The following is a 21101-nucleotide window of genomic DNA, read 5'->3' on the forward strand; positions in this document are numbered from 1 at the left end:
CCAGACTATGTACAATCAAATTTTCCATATTGATATACAACTATGACCTATTACAAAAATACACAAAATACATAATTTAGAAATTGAATAGTTTTAATTTTATAATACTTTTTTAAAATTTCTTGAGCATAAAGTATAATAAAATCGTGCACCTTAAATTACATTAATAGCTAAAAATATGATTTTAATTATATATACAAAAATTATATAAAAAAGATATGTAGGCACTTTATATACATCATCACATTATATATAAATATACGAATATGTATATATATATATATATGACGATTAATGTATGTTTAAAACTATTTATAAAATATCTTTAAAAAAGTATAACAGAATTTTGTTATATTTTATTGAAATGTAATTTATATTTTAATACTTTAATAATATTCAAAAGTACTTCTGTTTTGCATATTTGGAACTATTTATATAACAAAATTCTTGTATGTATATTATATATTTGCATATAATGCAAAGATTATTCGTTTAAAAATTAAAAATTTAATTTTTTAAACAGTTAATGTCTATCAAACTTTTCATTAATTTTCTTCGTCAATTACCATATCTTTCATATAAAAATTATATATAAATTTACATTATATGTATTGTTATAAAATTTCATAATTCACGTACAATAAACATTTAATATAGTTAAAATATTTAAAAAAATGTAAGTTTCGATTTACCAATTATTATTATTACTATTATTATCATCATCATCATTATCATTACGAATAATAATAATGAAATGAAACTTTTTTAAAATTTAATTCAAATATTATTTATATTATTTACTAAAGTAATAATATATTAAATTTCAGTCGTCCACTCAACTTTCATTATTTATCTCATCTCTTATTGAGTGAATAGTTCACAATTTCAATTTATATAAAAAAAATGATTCAGTAACCTTCGGATTCTTATAAAATGGACGGTTAAATTTTAATACTTCTGTGAAAAAATATTATTATTCTTTTGAATTCCTTATATAAATTAGAGATTAGATAATGATTAAGGAAACATATTATCTTTGGTTATTATTATGTAGATTAATAAACTAAATTGTCATTGGTTAATGAGTATCTCGATTGCTTTTGTTACGATTACGCAGCAGTGAAGCATCCAAGAGAGAGTAAGTACCAGGTTCAAATACTGGCGGATATTCAAGACCAGGATAATCAGGTGGTGGTGACGTAGGTGGTGGTATATAAGGCAATGTCGGTGGTGTCAATGAGTTTCTACCTGTGCTTGCGTGTTTTTGACAAGAAAGCTGACTTGCACCAGCCTAAAAATAAATATTTATTATTATATTTAATATCTAGTATAATAGTTTTAATTATTATTTATTGAAATATATGCGTACTTTCAATGTTAAATTTGGAGTACACGGCGATGGTGTGTCTGGACTCCAATCACTAACAGAACTAACCGAACTAAAACTCTGACTGAGAGTTTGAGGACTATTTCCACGGAACGGACTAAGAGATTGACTGATTCCACTATCACCAGGACTCTGACTGTTCGACCGACTTGGTAACCGTGATTGGTTGTAACATTTTTCTCTAAATAACGCTCTATGTAATCTCGGTGACCCTATAAATTATACACAGATTATTGTCAAAGATTATTATAAAATATAATTGAAATTCAAAATATATTATTTGTACCTAATAAAGTCTTTTGTGTTTCTTTAGGCAACTCAAGTGTAGAAGGTTTCTGCTGACATTTATTAGCAAACAAATTTTTCAAACGATTTGGTTTTTGAACCTGTTCACCTTTATCTAAATGCATTTCAAATGCAGCAGTCATCCCTTCTTGTTCGAATGGAGAAGTTGGCATAGGTGGTGGTTGATACTGAGCTACATTTTTTAAACGAGTTTTATCATAATTGGCTTCTTTTTTATCAGCTCGTCGCAAAGAATCCAACCAATGCTTATCCGAGGAAACGTGATTACGACTTGTTAAATTGAAGCTTCCTTTGCGACTAATGGATGCATCTTTCTTTGCACGTTGCAAAGTTTCGTAAAAAGTATGAAATGTAAGATCATTAGTAGATCCAGAACCTAAAACAAAATTCTATCAATCTTTGTGTATTGAAAAATTATTATATATGTAATATAAGTTACCATCATTTCGAGTAAGTCGTCTTGATACTGGCTTTATATCCTCTGATGAATTATTGACATTTTTAGGTAAATAATAATCATATGATCTAGAAATATCATGATTACTCAAAGACTGTGCTTGATTTGTATAAATATTAGTATTACATTCACAATTCAAGTTCATTTGTCTTGCAGGCTTGTCAACAATATTTGGTTTATTGTAATATGAAGAGTGTTTTTGTTCATTTGTTGCAGCTTTACAATAAAATGAATTGCTTGACTGTAAATGTTGAAAATTTGAGCTATCTGACAATTTTTTTTTATTAATGTGACAAAGTTCATTCGACTTTTTATGAACTATATGTTTTGATGGGTCTCCTCTATATTCATTTCTTTCTGAATCGAAATCTCCGCTACATTGTCGCATTCCAATGTTGTCCATATTCCGAGTATAGCCATATGCAGAAGCAGTGTTATTTACATTTTCATCGCTATTTTTATTTTGAGCATAAACATCATTATTTAAAATTCCATCAGCAACATGCCTAGATTGTTCACTAACAGTCTCATTATCATGAAAATTCCTATGTTGAACATGAACATGATCACTAATTAAAGGTGTTATTCGTGGAGATATAGATCTTGATTTTGTCATTTGTCTTTGATCCTCTTGTTGCAACATGAATTCCTCTAATGTAATAAAACCTTGTAGGTCTTCTGGTCTTCTATTTCTGTCATTAAGACACCTAAATATTAAACACCGTTTCACTAATTACTTTAGCATATTTGAAAAGATTAACAAAAAAAAAAAAAAGAACGTAGTAAACGTATAAAATGTGCTCTAAATCAATTAAGGATAACGTATAGGAAAACAGTTACAATAAGGAAATACGTGCACAAAATATATACATACATGTAAAATAAATGCAGTCAATATTTTTAATTAATTATTTTATTATAAAGTGCAAAATATAACAATATTTTTAATTATTATCACTTTTTTTAGTTAAAAATCTATTTCTAGGCATACCATAAAAAAAGATAAAACCATAATAATTTGAGTTTAGTAAAATTATATAATACAATAAAATTGGTTATTATAGTTCTACAGCATGCAATACAAATCGTTACCTGTCTGTGGTACGCCTGTAATCACCCATATCTTGAGTATTATTTGACATATCAGTAGCACTATGAGATGCACATAATCCATAAAATGTACTTCCTGCAATTGTCATTTGTAAATCTGGCGAATTTGGAACAGAGTCTTGTTTCCTGAAAAAGATGCATATTTTATCTTTGTTTTAAATGAAGTACTCTATATTAACTCTTACTTATTAGGCGTAGATGTAGGAAGAACTCTTCTGTAACTTCTAAATTGTGCAGTTGGAACAGGTACATTGTGATTTCTTGCACCAAGAAATTTTAGATATTTTCTATCTAAACTAGCACCACTGATTTCATGGTCCCTATACGAGGGAGAATCTTTACGAACAACTTTTTTTAATGATCCGAAAGATTTGTCGAAGTTCGGTTTATATTCTAAAGTATGGACATTTTTGGTTTTACTTTTTTGTTCGCTATCGCTTTCGTCCGTTTCGCTAAAAAGAGCACTGTTTCTACTGTGACCATCCGCACCTAAGGTTGCTTTGTTAATTGCATCTACCCATAAGGCAAGAAAATCCTCAGTGTCTGCAGCAAAATAAAATACCGTTCCTGTGTGGTAAACCTTAAACGCATATTTTCTTGATTTTACTTCGGCAGCTCGAGATACGGTAAATCCTGTCAAAGCTATGAGACAGTCTGCTTTCATACTGTTTTGAGTTTTAAACCTATACTTAAAAATATAATTAAATAAATATTTTGTAAGATACAGATGTAACTATAAAAATTTAATTAACGAACCTGTACAAGGAAGAACATTTTAAAACAAACCAAGCTTTCGCCCAAGCACCACCAGCACCTCTTGTGCGATATGTTAACCATCCTTCTAAATCACCTGTGCCTATATCTTTAACAGAGATATTTCTTTTCCCTAGTTAAAAATAATATAAAAATTAATAAATATAATTAAAAATTTAAATTTAAATTAGTATTAAATGAGTGTATTAATTATTTACTTGCAAATAATATACTTCGTTTTCTATTACTTCTGGGACTACTACTGGAAGATTTACTTAAACTTCCATGCAATCCAATACTTCTAGCCACCATCATAGCTTTATTAACCACACCTTTTTCAAAACTTTTTTCTTTTTCAGACACTTTAGATTTATGATCTAGAACTTGCTTTGAAGAGCATGAACCATCTGGAGTATCCATATTCTGAGAATAAGATTCAGTATCATGATATTCCATTGTTAAATTAGTATATACAGATTTCTCAACAATAGGTTCATATGTATCACAGATAAACTTATTTTCCTTTGTTTGCTTATCATTATATTCTAAATATGCAGAATCTAAATTTAAGCTAGGTCTACGTTCATTATCTAGAGTATTTATATTGTCAATAAATTCTAATTTTTCTGTAAAACTATTATAAACATCAAAATAATCCTGTTTATCTTGATGGTCTAAGGTACTTTTGATATGATTTTCTGTATAATATTCCACACTTTTTAGATCTTTTCTAGTATTAATTTTTTCCGTTATACAAGACTTTTCTTGATCTTCAAATGTTTTTGAAGTATTACTTAATGAATCAATTGTTAACTTTGAATAGTATTTACGTGGAGGCGGATCTGGAGGTATTAGATGAGGTTTATTTTCTAGCTTCTTACTAGATTCAGTTTCTGTTACTTCTGCACATTTGCATGATTGTACTGCATTTTCTTGAATAATTAAATCTTCATTTTTTGTATTATCATTCTGTACCTTTTGACAGACATGAATTTGAGGAATGTTTCGAGTAATATTATTAGTAATATCATTATACATGTGTTTATCTTCAGTAGAATTTAGATCATTATTTGTCCATATTTGTCTTTGAACTTGCATATTTTCTTTTATTGATATATTAGACTTTTTCTCCATTAATTTTTTATGTTCTATCGAATCACAATAATTTTGTCCATTAAATGTTTGAAGAATCTTTTCAAATTTATTTAGATTCGAATTATTTTCCTCACTGTTTTGCACAAAACTATTTATTGATTCCAATCTATCTTCGTTAGTTTTATGATTGAAATTTGCAAAGTTTTGAGCGTTACATACTTTCGATGTATTTTCCATTTCAACATTTAAATTATTCGTCACATTCTTCTTGTCATAATTACTTATATCAGTGTTAATACATTCATTATTGCTTTGGTTATTTTCTATACTGATCCTGTGAGTTGCTTCAGTTACTTTATTTTTAAATGAATCTAAATATTCCGAGGATTTAGAACATTGCTTTTTTTCCTTATCTTGCGCAGTATATTTATCAGTATCATTATATTTTTGAACAATATTACTATCAAAATTTATTTCCATACTTTGTTTTTTTTCATCAACATTTTTTAATTTCTGTTGATCTTCAAAACTTGCGATAGTCAATTGAACATCAGTCTTACTTGATACATTGCTTACATTATTCGTAGATGGTTCTAACATATGGAACAACTTTTGTCTTGTATCTTCTATATTGTCATCCATTAAATCGTATGCTGGCGTACTGTGACTTTTATCTAATCTTCCTCGTTCTTTACCATTACATGTACTAAGTTCTTTATTGCTTATCGTATTTTTACTATTACTATCCCTAATAAAATTGTTGCATTCATCTAAAGGCACACTTGTATCACTCAAGTTATTGTTATTGGTAACATTAGCGGATGTTAAAGGAATTTGGCTGGATGTATTTATATTACTACACAATTCCTCGCAGTTTTCAGTAGCTTTACATTCATTCTTTATTGCGTTGATTGTATTATCTATTTGAGGAACATCATGTTTCATAGGTTTATCTTGAAACTGTACTTTCTTATCGTCAGTTTGTCCATCATTTCTCTTGTTTCTTTTACTCTGTTCTATAGATATACATGTTTGTGGCCGTAAATTTGATGGTACATTATCTAAACCATGAGCACAAGATGCTGCTTTGTCCCGCAATTGAGAAGTTGTACTATGTTCTTGTTTCAATTCTTTCCAAAATTGTTCTATATCAATTCCATGCTTGGAAGTTGGACTAGCACCAGTTATAGTAGCTCGTCTTTGAACTGAATTTCTTGGTTTTGTAGAATATAATCGAATTGATAAAGGTGGCTCTGTTTCACTATCCGAGTCGCTACTATCTATAATCATAGTATCTAGTATATTAACAGTATCTAGAATGCTTGCAGGTTCTGGACTGGGATTCTTTGGCCTAAACAAATTTACAAATTTATTATTATATTATTATTATATTAAAAATGAAATTTCATATTTTTATAGAAATATAAATGTGCGAATAATATATACCTTGGTAATGGCATTGTAAAATCTGGTATAGTTAATAATTCTGGTCTTGGTGAAGGAAGATTATGTTGCCATCGTGTTGTGTAAGATGTTTTTTTATTGCTTGGAAGTCTATATGGTTTTATGTAAATTTGACCATATATTTTTGTATGACGTGGCCTACGTTTTAAAGTTAATAATACTTCTGCTGGACTTTCGCGAAATAATTCTAAAAGATTTTTCCGTTCCCAACCAACTACAGTCTGATAATTTACCTAGAAAAATATTTAAATTAATTTTCTTTATAAAATTAAATTAAAAGAAGTTAAGTAAAAATTCTAAATTTTTTTAATTATTTTACGAAAAAAGAAATTACTTGGACAATTTCATCTCCTTCTTCCATTTTACCACACTGATGTGCAGCTGATCCAAATTTAATTTCAGCGATTTGATGAGCTCCATGAAAGGATGGTAAAATATAAAATCCCTATAAAAGAAAATATATCCCAATTTTAATGATTTATATGTTATAAAACAGTTATATTACAACAATACTTCTACTATATAGCTATCAATTAAATTATCTAAATAGGAAGTTAGATTTGTGTTGAATCAATGGTCATAGTTTTATCATTAAAGGATGTGGCAGATAACTTTCTCCGTAATGATTATAAAATATACTACTCCATGATTTGTGTTAAATATTTTATTGTGTTATATTTATTATACTCACTATAAAATTATTTAAAAATGAAAATAAAATGAAAGAAAGTTATTCTGTTTTGAAGAATTAATATTATCTTAAAACTTACTAAATCATCTCCTGGTTTCCTTTTTAATGTTGCCAAGTCTAAACTAGCAGGTTGTAGTATCATAGGATCAGTAATATCTTGTATTACATAATCTGCCAATTTTGCTAATTGTCCACAAATTTTTCTAATTTCTTCTACTGGTTTTTCTGCAAATCTATCTCTCTGCGCACATGTAGCCATTTCCAAAGCTAGTTTCATTAATTCAACTTTTTTATCATTATATTCTAATTGTCCACTAAAAGGAGGTCGATCAAGCCACCTTACTAGTGGTTTTACAGCCGTTATAACTGATGCTACATCAGATAATGTTTGAGTTGTAACAGGCTTCGAATCTGTCTGATGAGATAATTCATTTTGTAAACTGTGCGCCTGACAAGACAATCGTAGTGCCAATAATTGCAGATTTTCACGATCAAGCTCATAATGGAAATTCCTCAGATATTCTACAGCTTCAAGAATAATTTCCTGGTGACCAAGTTTCAATACACCAAGATGTTCTAGATCTTCAGGCCTCAAACTTAACAACTGTTGTCCATTGACACCATGATTTGTAAAACTATGCACATAGGGAAGAACAGAATTATCCAAACCTGAAACAAGAATCAGTTTTCTTCTTTGCAAGATTCAATTACGTTAAGAAGGAAGAAAAATGCGAAATAAATGATTATTCGTTTAGTATTTTCTTTGTTCCAAAAGTAACAATAACAAAAAGGGTAATAATAAAATTACGTGGACGATAGTTATTTATAAATGTAGATGACATAAATAAACAAAAATATTGCAATATTACGAAAATTTTTTAAAATTTTAAAAGACTGGGTAAAAATTCAAAAAGATCGAGTATTATTGAAAATCTTCTTTACAATACATATCACTTATGAATTGTACGATTGTAATGAACAATTGAATAAATCAACACTGCATTTACGCATGCAACGTAGTGACTGGTTATAAGGGAAGAAGGGTGAAGAGAGAGTGCGGGCGTATACTGTAACATCTTTATACGTAAATTTTTACAACACACATTGTTTCCACACGCAACAAATGCATTCGTTTTTTAAAATGCACCAATATGTGCGTTGACCCGAAAGAAAATTCAGTTTTCCGCACCTTTCAACCATTCGCACACTTGCTCAGTTTTCCATTCAGCCACATTAACATACGCCATGACCCGATCATCTATTAATTCACAAAATGCTAAAGATTCTCCTAGTCTTCTCAGTCGTTCTAATTTTCAGTCTGCCCTGTCGATAACTATTAAATACCAGATTCAACCACAGACGAGAACAATAACTGTTCAACTACACGACATGATAGTTCAAGATAGTTGCGTTGTGATGCGCTTTAGTCGTTCATGCGCTGACAACATGAAAAACAAACGTAGTCTTGTAAAGATTTATTTTTCATTTATTTTCATGTCCAGAAGCAAATAAGCAGCTCTCATATTGCTTTTAGAACATGAGATATATTACAAATAAATATTATAACGGAGGATACACAATCATGCAATGATAATATATGCATATATATATATTAACGATAATTGTCGTCTATGGTTGGTAGCTCTTATTTTCTATTGTGTATTTTCATAGTACATGGTACATCAATCGTTCAAAATTACATCAAACTGTAACATATTTGCTATTTTACATTTAATTTGTTGGAAAATAATAATTACAATAATACGACATCAAAGAAACTGCGCACGTATATCGCACATTATATATTACACATGATGTAAATAAAAATAAGTATATAGTGAATGCTTGTGCATATATACATATAAAGTATATGTTATTTATATGTATATATACGTTTATATACAATATACATATAATGTAATTATGAATATTTCTTATATATAATAGCACCAAGTATACCTATTTCTAGTAATATAATTATGATTAATATAAACTTATTCATTAAAATCCTCCTTCTCATAACATTTAATATCCTTCTTGTTTTATTTAGTTCTTCGTCTGTTTGGGATAATCTTCTGTCTGCTCGCAGTAATCTCTCTCTTTGTTCACTCAGTTCAGAGATTACTTCTGTCCCTATTTGCTCGCTCTCAATAGCAATTGCTTGAGATCTGATAATGGATTGCGAAGTACGCTCCAGTGCTGCATTTCCTTCTAATAATGTTCTTCTATGTTCTTCCTCCCAATTAACTCCAAAATTCATTGTGAATGTGTTGACAGATATGTTTTCAAGAAAGACAAAGATCCTTTAAATTTTGAAGTCTGTCATAATATCCAGGAATTCACTTTGATCAACTGAAAGTATAATTTGCAAAGTTATTTATTATATAAAATGAACAAGATAAACAATCAAATTGAAATTTCTCCAATAATTTAATTAATTAATACAAAGTGAAATTCTTTTTTACTAGAACCATCTTGATCCAAATCAAATTCATTAATCATAAGCTCCATTTCCTCATTAGTTAGATTACAATCTAGCTTTTTATTAAATTCTTGCAGATCTTCTACTGTTATTTTATCATTTGCAGACTCACTTATAAATAACTTGAACACATATTTAATTTCATCTAGAGGCTTTCGTTTACTTAACTTTTCTGACACTGTGCAAGTATTAAAATTTGATTAATGTTGATTACACGTTTGCACCATTTATCATAGACTTTTTCAAAGGATATTGCTGTTCACACACACCAATATAATTAAAATCGTTGAAAGAGATTTTATTGTAACCACGTTTGTCATACATTCGTATAATAGCTAAAACATAAGACTTTTTTACTGTGAAACCTAAGGCTTTCAATGCAGCTTTCGTTTCATAATAATTTAAATAACCGTCAATGTCAGTGTCCATTAAGCAAAACAATTCCCTTAAGCATCCTTTTAAACTTTCCGCAAGAACGCTCTTCATAATGTTTGACATAATTGACAATAAATATTATCAAGATCAAATTGATATATTTACCTTTCACTTATTTTACAAGAAACTATGAAACCGTTCGCTTTCTTTTGTTGTCAACAAATTACATGTAATTTTATTCAGACTACACACTTATTACTGCTATATATCTCTATATGTTCTGAATGTGCCTTCGATAACACATATTTTTCTGCTAACTGTTGACATATGAAAATTTCGCGAATTAACTTCGTCAAATATTCAGCTAATCTCTTTTGATGATTTCTATGACTCCGGTATTATGACTTTAACTTACGGTGAAAATAGGTCTTAAAGAACTAACAGGTGTTACACTATTTTACCGGTAGTTTTGTAAAGAGTACTGGATTTTGTTGCTCCCCTCATAAATGTTATTTGTAATGTTATTGAGTTAATAAATATGACACGAGTTACATTTTTACATCCGGATCTTGGTATTGGAGGAGCAGAAAGATTGGTAGTTGATGCTGCATTATCCTTAAAAAAACAAGGTTATGAGGTTAATTTCGTGACAACTCATCACGATCCGGTACACTGTTTCTCTGAAACAAAAGATGGAACAATTCCTGTTACAGTTGTAGGAGATTGGTTGCCCAGACATATCTTGGGCAGATTTTTTGCATTATTTGCTTATATTCGTATGGTGAGCTTATTTCTTAAGAAATAAAATGTGCATTTATAGATGATTTTCACATATTGACTTTTATTTCTTTTTTTTTTTTTTTTAGATATATGCAGCTAGCTATATCATTTTTTCTGGAAACAGACCTGACGTTGTATTCTGTGATCTGGTATCTGTGTGTATTCCTATTCTTCGATTACGAATTCCATATATAATTTTTTATTGTCATTATCCAGATCAATTGCTTTCACAGCGAGAAGGATTTAGTAAACAATTGTATCGTATACCTCTTAATTATCTGGAAGAAATAACAACTGGAATGGCACATAAAATACTTGTAAATAGCCTATATACACGTTCAGTGTTTAAAGACACTTTTAAGAGATTAACTATTGAACCTGAAATTTTACATCCCTCTATCAACACAGACTACTTTGATAAAGCCCGAATAGTATCTTTAGAGAGAGTACTTGACAAAAAGTTACCAGTAGATAGTATTATATTATTGTCTATCAATAGATATGAACGTAAAAAAAATTTAGGACTAGCAATAGAAGTATTGGCAGAGCTTCAAAAATATTTAACAGAAGAACAATACAAAAAAGTATATTTAATTATGGCTGGTGGATATGATAAAAGAGTTGAAGAAAATGTAGAACATTATTTGGAATTAATAGGGCTTGCTGATGAATTAAATGTTACAGATAAAGTAATATTTCTTCGTTCCCCTTCAGATCTTGATAAAGTATCTATTTTATATCATTGTACGGTTTTATTATATACACCCCAAAATGAACATTTTGGTATTGTACCACTTGAAGCAATGTATATGAATAAACCAGTAATTGCACATAATTCTGGTGGTCCAAAAGAATCTGTTGTTTCTGGAGTTACTGGGTTTTTAGTTGATTTATCTAGTAATGCATTTGCTCTGAAGATAGCTGATTTGATTAAAAATCCAGAATATGTTCAGCAATTTGGTGATGCAGGCAAAGTTAGATTTATGGAAATTTTTAGTTTTGCTGCATTTAGTGCTAAATTAAACAAAACAATTGAAGATCTAATTAACAAAAAGAAAGTAAAATAATATTATAATCATTGATTTGCAAATAAATAATAAGGAATTATTAAAAAAAGAATAAGAATCTATGAACTTCAATTTGTTAATAAGATGTATTGCAATATTTTTATCATATTTTTAATATACGAATTTTATAAATTAATTACAATGGAATTATAATTTCCTGCATTATTTGTTAGTATAGTAATTATTCTATTTTGTGATATCAGAAAAAAGTTGTTTTTTTTTTTTCATGTTATTTTTCAAAATATTGAAGACTTAACTTTATTTAATATCTTTAATTATTATATAGAATTAAAAATTTCTACTATTTATTATTTATATTTATTGTGCGCGTATCTTATATTAAATTTAAAAAATTATTTACTATATTTAAAAAAAATTTTTAATTATTTATAGCAGGATACAAATTGAAATGTTTTTCAATATGTTGATTATCATGTAAATTTTTAACTTCTTGTTTTTTATTTTAAATAATCATAAATTTTATCATGTTATTTAATATAAATGTTTTAATGAAATTACGATTTATTTGTTTTAACATAACAATCAGCATATCAATTTCGTGCTGTTGTGTTTCTTAAGTTGCATTTATTAAGTAAAATCATTAAATAAAAAATTAGTCCATTAACTGTAAGCTATCAAGTTTTTCACTGGAATAAAAACCTGCTTTAACTTGTCTTCCACCAAAAAAGCGTCCATTTAAATCAACAACAGCCTTAATAGCACTTTCTATTCTTTTAAATTCCACAAAGATTCTAACAGCTTCTTCTGGAGCAGCTTCTGTTACTTCATGAATAATAACACGTGCGACATCACCATACTTTGTATTGCATTCATCTTTAACTTCAGGTTCAAGGTCATCATCCACTTCTCCAGGACCAACCATATTACGCAATAATACAACCTGGTTAATAGTATATTTTGTAATAAAAAAACTTTCAATGTTGTATACTCTACTTTTTTAATATATATTTTAGGAAAAATGGAGATATTTTTTTTCTTACCTTGCTTGGACATTTCATTATTTCAGTAATGCTAGGTTCTTCTGAAGGTTGTGAAGGAGCAATTTGTTGTTGTGCTGGAGGTGGAGAAACAGCAACAGGTGGTGGTGGTGGCATAAGTTGTTCTCTTTCTCCAACAATTCTTCCACCTCGCTTACTAGTTTTTTCTACTTGTAAAGCAACAGACATTCCTTGTTCCTTTTTACCAAGTCCTTGTCCTTCTTTGAAACCATATTTAGCCATTATTTTTGCTGCTACTGATGATGTGGCATATCCTATGTTAGTTGGTGGTCTTGGTGTTGGAGGTGGAAGATCAGAAGATTCTTGCAAAGAAGGTGGTGGTGCTATAGCTGCTCCTCCAGCAATACCTCTTGATGTGGGAGTTCTTTCCTCGTCTCTTTCAGGAGGAATCATTGTACTATTGCCAGAAGAAGTCTGAAGCAAATATTTATATCATTTATAAAAAGTATGAACTACACATTTTACATTTTTTAACTATTAAAAATTTTTAAAATTAATATATTACTTGTGTATCTTCAAAACGTGAATTATCTCGTCTGCGTTTACGCATTTCTGTCTCTTGATCATGTTCTCTATCACGTAAATCTCTTAGTTCTTTAACAACTTTATCATATTCATTAGGCCATATAGGGTCATATTCATTTATTACATTCCAATCAAATTCGCCCCCTACTCCAATACTGCTAACAGTACTAGAAGAAAGTGGATTATTATGTGGCCCATCATCTTCTCTTTCTGTGTTTCTATTGGCTTTTGACTTCAAATCTATCACAGGTGCTAATACTGCTGTTGCTTTTCTATATTGTTCACGTTTTGGCTAGAAATATGATATGATAATAATTTTAAATTATCATTAATCATTATTACATATGACATACCTGTGTAGTGGCAGCTTTTTTTAATTGTAATTGAGATTGTAGTAACTTGATACTGGATGACCATCCAACTACTTTTTCTGATGTTCTATGTTTATCAAAATCGTCGTATAGAGACATTGTTTTTAATTTTTATAATTCACGAATATATTTGTTAAAACATGCTATTCTTAACCTTAAATTATCAGCTATTATGAAAACACAAAGTGATTATCCCAAATGCAATTTAAAATAGATTTAAAATATATATTATTTAATTATACGATTAAAACTGAAAATACGATTAAATCATAAATTTTTACAAATTCAATCGTTCTCAAATATCTTAACGTTTCACGTAGTGCTTACTTCTCTTAATATTACAAAAATATTTTTTAACATATATGCAAATTCACAATAAACAATTTTTAAGAAAAAAAATATTTTATACGATTTTTTTATTTTCTTATCTAAAAGTTATTATTAAAACTTAATAATTTATAGCACCTTCAAGAATCTCATACAATTGTTTATTAGGAATATATATATATGGAATTAAGAACATCCAACTTCAAGAGATAGTCGATAAAGAATGAAAATGGGATAAAACCTAAAAATGATAGGTTTTTATATTTGCAGGTTTGGAAAAATAACGAGAAGACAATATAAGATTGAAAACTAAAAAGAAAAAACAATGATATAAATATATACGTCTAATACAAAGAATGAATTGTTCTAGATTCTAAATGAAATAGGAATACACTTTTAATTTGATTTTCATAAAACAAATGAGTATGTGAAAACAATTAAAGTATAAATTGCAATTTTTCAGATATTAATTTGATATTTAAAGTTATTAAAAGAAATAATTATATTACATGTTACTTTCGTTCATTAATGATACGTTTTTGTAAATAATAATTTATTTTATTTAAGAATGGTTTACATAAATAAATTACTAAAAATGTGATTAATAAAAAGATAGTCTATTTTTATCGTTTTTGATATTTTTATTGTGAGAAAAAATTTATTTTTAGACACGTAATATTTAGATAGGTAACATGTACTTATTACTTATAATTAACAAGTACCAATGTTATCAATTTCTATCTAATCATTAAATAAAAAAGAAACATTCGCATTATTAGAGAATGTTTTAACATATTTCTAAAATCTTGTATTCATTATATTAATAAATAAATCTTGTATTTATAAATATTTTCTCATTATTTCGCATTTCATGTGTATACACATGTGAAATTTATAAATCACGTTTTCCAATAAGCGACGGATGTATAACGATCGCTATATATACAGAAAACATTATTTGCTTAATACATATAAATTATTATCTGTTTTTATTGCAGAGCATTTATTTTTTAATTAGTATATTAATGACAATATGAAAATTACAATTCTATTTTTAAAATCGACTTTATTTAATCATTTTTAAATAAGATGTAGAGGTTCGCATTTTCTACGAAATCTTTTCAAATTGAATAAAATTTCGAGGTATTCCAACTGCACAACACGATTGGTTGAAACGAATTATCAACGTTTTCTGAAGATATTGAACCAATGGATGTCGAGGTTGATCACCACCAATATTCCGAGAGTCATATTGCCTTCTTCCATTTTGTCGGTGATCAATGCTTCGAGCGAAACCCTATATGCTTCAATAAATAATTAACGCGTTGTGTGAAAATTAAAGAAAGGATAATTTCGGTAAGGAATAATAATAAATAAATAAATTTTGTTGTCCAAGTTTGTTGCGAGAGTCGCAGTAAAGGAGGTGGCGTTCATTGTTGCAACGGAGTTTGGCGGGCAACGTAGCAACGATTGGCTGGCTGATCTTCCTTCCCGTAGTCAATGGTCGCCACAGTCATCCGGCTGAGTATCGGTTCGAGTTTTCCCAGGAAAACAGTACTTCCCGCGGGCCCATTGTTCCTGACGTGTCGACACAGTCCAACGAGAGGAGGATTTATCGTGCATTTCTACCAAGCACCGAAGGTAAGTCGCTATATTGTCGCTAAAGAACGATAGTATATGTTGCGGTAGCGGGTCCGCGGTTCTTTCTCTGTGATTCCACACGTGGTCCTCGACTTCGTTAGTTCGATTCATCCTTCTACTAGTATATGAAGATTTTATCTTGTCTGGCCATATTACTGAGAAAATTCCTTTTAATCATTCGATGCGGTAGGTTTATATGCGGTTTTATACGTATACCTCACCCTCGACGATCTTTTCTTTGGTGAGGCAAAAAAAGCGCAGTACGGCGTCAGTCTCGGATGCCATCTTCGCGCCGTGGCGTACTTGCGTACCACCACTGCAAAGTGGGGGCAAGAGAGCCACGTTGTACGATAGACGAGGATTTTTCAGGGTTTTGTACATAATGATTTGAATATTACTTTTCTGATAGAGTATTGTTGAGTTTCTTTGTATCTTTGGTAGTTTCCGTGTGCACGACGCTTCTATCAAACACGTGTATTCTACATACTCCTACCATGGATGGATTGGATACACGATGCCATTTTATACTGTTATTTAAAATAGCTTATTGTATTCTACCTATTATTTTACCATTCGAATATTACAATTTTTATGTTATTTTTTGATCTGTGATAGAAAGTGTATATTTTTGAACGTTTTTAATCTGTTTTTTAAATAACTTTCTTTCGAATTTGGTACAATTACATGTATCTTGTTTTCCGTATTCTAGCCTTCATTTCGTTCTAAATGATATTTGATAGATATGTGTATATTATCTAATAAATATTGTACCTCTATGTCATAGATATTTATTAAATCATAGATGATTATTTAATGATTTAAAATTTTTATATTTTAAATATTTCAGAATTATTTTAGTATTATATTTTAATTTATTATTTATAATAATACTTTAACAATGTGTTGAGTAATATGCTATAACTTAAGCTTTTCATATGTATGGCTATTTTATATATATGTAATTTGTATATCAGTCAAGATCAAATTTACTGTGAATGTACTACAAAAATCTTTAGTATATCAATATGTGTATATATATATATATATATATATATATATATATATATATATATATATATATATATATATATATATNATATATATATGTGTATTTATTGATATATTTAGTGCATCAATATATGTACATATATCTTTATATTAAGTATGTATAATATGTTAATTGATTTTTGTTATAGATTTATAAAAAATGAGTTCAAGTGCGTGTTATAAATGTAACCGGATGGGTCATTATGCACGGGAGTGTCCGCAAGGTGGTGGAGGTGGAGGTAGAGGTGACCGAGGTCGTGACCGAGAAGGTGGTTTTGCACGTGGTCGTGACAAGTGCTACAAGTGTAACCAATTTGGACACTTTGCACGAGAATGTAAAGAAGATCAAGACCTTTGCTACCGTTGCCAAGGTGTAGGGCACATCGCAAAAGACTGTCAGCAGGTTATAATTATTTTTATTTCTTTTTTAACATATTTATCTTACTATTTTTGTTTATTTTACTACATTAGTTTTTAGTATATTTGTATATTTTATATATATTTTACGTATATTTTACATATTAATATATTGTACAATTTAATGCAGTATATTAACGATAAAATATTATTGTAATCTGAAATGCTTGCAACAGGGGCCTGAGATGAGCTGTTATAACTGCAACAAGACTGGTCATATGGCACGTAGCTGCCCCGAAGGTGGTAATGATTCTGGACGTTTTGGAATGCAAAGTTGCTACAATTGTAACAAAACAGGTCATTTTGCTCGCAACTGTACTGAAGTCGGAGGAAAGGCATGCTATACTTGTGGTAAACCTGGTCATTTAAGCCGTGAATGTGATCAGGATGACAGAAAGTAGGAGATAACCGGAATCCGTGCCGCTCGCTTAACGATAAGCCGTTTACCGTCGCGCGCGCTACTACCGGGGATTGTAGCTAGGTAGGGATGTGCGAACGTATGTCTCGTTGATACGTATAATTGCTAAAAATGCGTTTTGTCATAGTCGTTCGAATTTCCATCTCTCCATGCCCAACTCCCGGAAGCCAATTTTATTCCTAGTTTCCCTCCCCTTCTACATGTCGTTGTTCTCTTCGCAAGGGTTTTTCTTATGATGTCTTTGTTTTTTATTTTTTATTTTTTTTTTTTTTTTTTATTTTTATTACTGTTACATTACACTATACATGCGTGCGCGCGCACAAAGTACATTTACACATAGGACACATCCAGCATTACATGAATACACACTATACGATGTAATAATATTATAAACATTCGATTGAATTAGAGTAGAGACATGAATCCTCTGTCCCCTGACCTTCAAACTATCTCGTACGCGCATTGTTTTGTGATGCAAGATGTATGGATTCTTAATGTATTTCGCAAAAGAAATTTTTCAAATGCAGCATTTATGACATATTTTGTCAACTTTGGCTGATTTAAGATATTGATGTTGGTAATTCATATTGAAATGGTGAAGATTATCAGCCTATTAAATGATAAATGGATAATCGTTTGATATAATAAAAAGGAATATAATGATTGTGAAAAAGAAAATTGTAACAATTAAATTTGTTTTCCTTTTTCACATCCACGCATCTTGTATCCGGTCCTCCCTCTCGAACTCTAGCAACTCGAGTTAAGAAGAAAAAAATGTTCAGAAATAATGGGAAAGGAAGTGAACATGCCGGCCCTGAATACATATAAGTAAGGTTTAGTAACGCCAATTTTTAATGTGTAAGGATGTAATGAGGATCGTTAAACTATTATTTTCTAACAGACCTAGTTTCAGACGACAACAAAAGCTGCACAATTGTAAGATTGTCAGTGTTTACGAGTTTATATACAGTTATACTTGGAGTATTATCTTAGATTCTCATAAACTAGGAAAAAAATGTGTACTTCGTGTTTTTATGTCAGATTCTTTAAGTGAAAATGAATGCAATTACCGGTATGGTCGTCAATGATCATAAAAACGTATACATGTATATATACATATAAACACAGAGGTCTATACAAGTTTGCACATTTTGTATGTACAATCATAATTGTTATACCAGGAGTCACCATTGTTCATATTGTCAATGATTGTTACGGATTTTCAAAGGATGCAGTTGCACTTTGCCTTACTATATCCTTACATATGGTGAAATATTTCGTTACTAGGTATATGTATATATATATATGCGCATATGTGTATACATATATACATACATATGTGCAGGAGCTGTATTTTGTACTGTAAAAAGCTAGATATACTGTGGTCGTTGCTGGTGACTAATTCCAATGATTTTCTTATTTATACATCACAGAAAAAAAGCAAATTATATTTTCATGTATAAAGTACTACATTAATCTTTTTTATAAGTTGTAGATCGAAATTTTTAAATACAATTTATCTAGTAATCTCTTTTCTTGTCTAGTACATTTGCTGAAAATCATGAGGTTAAAAAAGGAAAGAAAATATGTTGCGAATTTGGAAATATTTCTTTTCGAAAATAATACTAGCAGGCGTATTATGTTATTACAAGTACAAAGTTATGCAAGATTTTTTCTAAAAAAGGAAAATGAAAAAAGAAAGACAATGAAAGATAATGAAAGATGTGGAAAGTGTCTGATGACAAGCGAAATAGACTGCAGTTGAATTCGAGAATGGTGATGCAGTTTTTACAAATGCGAGCAGTGTTGTTGGGATATATAAATCGTTTGAATCCCTGTAATATTTTAATTGAAAATTCGTTCTGCTGAACGAACAATTCAATTTAAATTAAGATCGTTCACGGATCTATGTTTAGTCTAGATAGATTTGGCGTATACATGTTGTGCACGCGTTCGTTCATGTAGCCACACTTTTCGAAGATATTCTTTTTGAAATTATTTGGTAGATAATAACCACGAATGGTCACGTGCACTATCTGTATACAGGGAAAAACCGATGTTTTTACCAGCAGCGACAATGTGTATTAATGTTCAGAAGCCAGGCGTGCCTGACTCGGTGGAACTGAAGAAAAAAGCGCCTTGTGCGTTGTGTACCGCGTAGTAGAGGTGTCCTGTAACATTTTATACACTTAACTGTTCGGGACTTAAACCGATCTCATACATGATTTTGGTAGTAATAATCAATGCACTAGTGCGTTTGACGAGATTTGGAGGATCAAAAAAATTGTATTTCGCTAATGGATCGTAACCTTTGGTGCTTTCATTGGTACATGAGTTGAAACGTGTAGTAAAGAAACGAGTAAAACTTCTCATGAGAAAATAATTTTGTTCCATGCTTCTATAACATGATATGTTGTACGATTTCAATGTGTATATGCGCACGGATATATAATATATATATCGTGTAAGAAAAATAAGAGATAAAATGAAAAATGACTGATGTCTTACCATGTAGGATGTCGATGAAAGAAAAACCATACTTTGAAGATATACGATTTAGATGGGGTTCATTGGTGGCACCGGAGGTTTAGACGAGCATTAGAAACGAGTGCGAATAGGGCACCTGCGCTTTTGTCTCTGCTACAAGACTTACGTATGAATATTGTAAAGAATACGACTGTTACAGTGTATGAACTAATTCGATCCGTGTACGGCCGATCGCGGCTCGACTTATACTAATCTATTAATACTTAATGGAAGAAGACGAAGAAGAGAATGAAGAAGAAGAAAGGAAAGAAAATAAGCTACAAAGTAATAAATGATTGCGGAGTATTTGAAGTTATGTTTTTAAACTGAATTTTTGAAATAGAATGTGTACGGAGAGGCAAAGACGAGATCTTGTTTTTCTTTTTTGTTCCCCGTATAATGCTTATCAAGTGATTCCACTTATCCATTATTCCGAGGGGTACTGTTACATCTCTACAATTAAGGAAGTGTAGTACGATATATGGACATACTTCATGTACTATTTATGTTTCGGTTGAAAGACGAGATCACTTATTAATAAAATGTAAATCTATAATTTTCCTTTTCAGTTTGTTAATCCTTTGAGCATATTATTAAATATGTTTTTTTTTAAATATTTGATATTTTTTGTTAGTTTATACGTAGAAATTACAATATTCAAAATTTTTTTCATAATTTATCAATATGATAAACGTTCAATTTGTAATACAATATTTGTTTATTTAACTGGTAATTTACCAATGAAAGTTTTATATCAATTTATTTTGTGCATTATGCAATTATGACTATATAAGTATTTTTAAAATTTTATCTATGGCGCTAAATTTTATCTTTATCGCGTTA

General features: G+C 29.6%; 7 protein-coding genes across 16 annotated transcripts; 2 read left to right on the forward strand and 5 right to left on the reverse strand.

Moving 5' to 3' along the window:
- Positions 1–805: 805 nt before the first annotated feature.
- LOC122531035 lies at positions 806–8648 on the reverse strand. Of its 6 annotated transcripts, none has more exons than XM_043658578.1 (13): positions 8453–8647; positions 7343–7932; positions 6907–7017; positions 6555–6805; positions 4232–6459; positions 4017–4146; positions 3750–3943; positions 3446–3653; positions 3243–3386; positions 2133–2857; positions 1674–2069; positions 1370–1599; positions 806–1291 (listed from the first exon to the last, which is right to left on the reverse strand). In XM_043658578.1, the coding sequence occupies exons 1-13, from the start codon at positions 8508–8510 to the stop codon at positions 1079–1081; spliced, it is 5478 nt and encodes a 1825-aa protein (XP_043514513.1). In that variant the 5' UTR covers positions 8511–8647; the 3' UTR covers positions 806–1078. The 6 variants fall into 6 exon arrangements, with proteins under 6 accessions (XP_043514513.1, XP_043514512.1, XP_043514508.1 ...); XM_043658577.1 differs by having other exon boundaries at positions 3446–3596; positions 3681–3943; XM_043658573.1 differs by having other exon boundaries at positions 3449–3943; positions 8453–8648.
- An 83-nt stretch (positions 8649–8731) lies between these two features.
- LOC122531044 (vesicle transport through interaction with t-SNAREs homolog 1B-like) lies at positions 8732–10480 on the reverse strand. Of its 2 annotated transcripts, none has more exons than XM_043658592.1 (2): positions 10286–10480; positions 8732–9615 (listed from the first exon to the last, which is right to left on the reverse strand). In XM_043658592.1, exon 2 carries the CDS (start codon positions 9521–9523, stop codon positions 9185–9187), a length of 339 nt encoding a protein of 112 aa, XP_043514527.1. In that variant the 5' UTR covers positions 9524–9615; positions 10286–10480; the 3' UTR covers positions 8732–9184. The 2 variants fall into 2 exon arrangements, with proteins under 2 accessions (XP_043514527.1, XP_043514528.1); XM_043658593.1 differs by lacking the exon at positions 10286–10480 and adding an exon at positions 9729–9886.
- On the reverse strand, positions 9569–10279 carry LOC122531033 (cell division control protein 31-like). Its single transcript, XM_043658570.1, has 3 exons — positions 10015–10279; positions 9729–9923; positions 9569–9615 (listed from the first exon to the last, which is right to left on the reverse strand). The coding sequence occupies exons 1-3, from the start codon at positions 10241–10243 to the stop codon at positions 9569–9571; spliced, it is 471 nt and encodes a 156-aa protein (XP_043514505.1). The 5' UTR covers positions 10244–10279.
- A 39-nt stretch (positions 10481–10519) lies between the features above and the next one.
- LOC122531038 (alpha-1,3/1,6-mannosyltransferase ALG2) lies at positions 10520–12108 on the forward strand. Its single transcript, XM_043658582.1, has 2 exons — positions 10520–10901; positions 10987–12108. Exons 1-2 carry the CDS (start codon positions 10659–10661, stop codon positions 11965–11967), a joined length of 1224 nt encoding a protein of 407 aa, XP_043514517.1. The 5' UTR covers positions 10520–10658; the 3' UTR covers positions 11968–12108.
- A 341-nt stretch (positions 12109–12449) lies between these two features.
- LOC122531034 (splicing factor 45) lies at positions 12450–14211 on the reverse strand. The gene is made up of 4 exons (XM_043658571.1): positions 13865–14211; positions 13492–13803; positions 12969–13400; positions 12450–12868 (listed from the first exon to the last, which is right to left on the reverse strand). The coding sequence occupies exons 1-4, from the start codon at positions 13979–13981 to the stop codon at positions 12581–12583; spliced, it is 1149 nt and encodes a 382-aa protein (XP_043514506.1). The 5' UTR covers positions 13982–14211; the 3' UTR covers positions 12450–12580.
- A 1495-nt stretch (positions 14212–15706) lies between these two features.
- On the reverse strand, positions 15707–16135 carry LOC122531012. Its single transcript, XM_043658536.1, has 2 exons — positions 16072–16135; positions 15707–15993 (listed from the first exon to the last, which is right to left on the reverse strand). The coding sequence occupies exons 1-2, from the start codon at positions 16133–16135 to the stop codon at positions 15707–15709; spliced, it is 351 nt and encodes a 116-aa protein (XP_043514471.1).
- On the forward strand, positions 15708–20814 carry LOC122531011 (CCHC-type zinc finger protein CG3800). Of its 4 annotated transcripts, none has more exons than XM_043658531.1 (3): positions 15708–15850; positions 17047–17300; positions 17491–20814. In XM_043658531.1, exons 2-3 carry the CDS (start codon positions 17058–17060, stop codon positions 17713–17715), a joined length of 468 nt encoding a protein of 155 aa, XP_043514466.1. In that variant the 5' UTR covers positions 15708–15850; positions 17047–17057; the 3' UTR covers positions 17716–20814. The 4 variants fall into 4 exon arrangements, with proteins under 4 accessions (XP_043514466.1, XP_043514468.1, XP_043514467.1 ...); XM_043658533.1 differs by lacking the exon at positions 15708–15850 and adding an exon at positions 16093–16220; XM_043658532.1 differs by lacking the exon at positions 15708–15850 and adding an exon at positions 16118–16225.
- Positions 20815–21101: the final 287 nt, after the last annotated feature.

This window comes from Frieseomelitta varia, unplaced genomic scaffold (genome assembly GCF_011392965.1).
Source record: "Frieseomelitta varia isolate USP_RPSP 00005682 unplaced genomic scaffold, Fvar_1.2 scaffold_371, whole genome shotgun sequence".
In the NCBI taxonomy this organism is placed as follows: Eukaryota; Metazoa; Arthropoda; class Insecta; order Hymenoptera; family Apidae; genus Frieseomelitta; species Frieseomelitta varia.

Coding starts and splice junctions, on each gene's coding strand:
- LOC122531035 (XM_043658572.1), bottom strand. CDS start 8,510: ATGGCGTATGTTAATGTGGCTGAATGGAAAACTGAGCAAGTGTGCGAA. Junction 3,387..3,445: donor CCTACATCTACGCCTAATAA/GTAAGAGTTAAT, acceptor CATCTTTTTCAG/GAAACAAGACTCTGTTCCAA. Junction 1,600..1,673: donor AACACAAAAGACTTTATTAG/GTACAAATAATA, acceptor TATAATTTATAG/GGTCACCGAGATTACATAGA.
- LOC122531044 (XM_043658592.1), bottom strand. CDS start 9,523: ATGAATTTTGGAGTTAATTGGGAGGAAGAACATAGAAGAACATTATTA.
- LOC122531033 (XM_043658570.1), bottom strand. CDS start 10,243: ATGTCAAACATTATGAAGAGCGTTCTTGCGGAAAGTTTAAAAGGATGC. Junction 9,924..10,014: donor CAACGATTTTAATTATATTG/GTGTGTGTGAAC, acceptor ATACTTGCACAG/TGTCAGAAAAGTTAAGTAAA. Junction 9,616..9,728: donor TTTGGATCAAGATGGTTCTA/GTAAAAAAGAAT, acceptor TTATACTTTCAG/TTGATCAAAGTGAATTCCTG.
- LOC122531038 (XM_043658582.1), top strand. CDS start 10,659: ATGACACGAGTTACATTTTTACATCCGGATCTTGGTATTGGAGGAGCA. Junction 10,902..10,986: donor TATTTGCTTATATTCGTATG/GTGAGCTTATTT, acceptor TTTTTTTTTTAG/ATATATGCAGCTAGCTATAT.
- LOC122531034 (XM_043658571.1), bottom strand. CDS start 13,981: ATGTCTCTATACGACGATTTTGATAAACATAGAACATCAGAAAAAGTA. Junction 13,401..13,491: donor CACGTTTTGAAGATACACAA/GTAATATATTAA, acceptor TATTTGCTTCAG/ACTTCTTCTGGCAATAGTAC. Junction 12,869..12,968: donor TAATGAAATGTCCAAGCAAG/GTAAGAAAAAAA, acceptor ACTATTAACCAG/GTTGTATTATTGCGTAATAT.
- LOC122531012 (XM_043658536.1), bottom strand. CDS start 16,135: ATGGCATCCGAGACTGACGCCGTACTGCGCTTTTTTTGCCTCACCAAA. Junction 15,994..16,071: donor CAAAGAAAAGATCGTCGAGG/GTGAGGTATACG, acceptor TAATATGGCCAG/ACAAGATAAAATCTTCATAT.
- LOC122531011 (XM_043658531.1), top strand. CDS start 17,058: ATGAGTTCAAGTGCGTGTTATAAATGTAACCGGATGGGTCATTATGCA. Junction 17,301..17,490: donor TCGCAAAAGACTGTCAGCAG/GTTATAATTATT, acceptor TGCTTGCAACAG/GGGCCTGAGATGAGCTGTTA.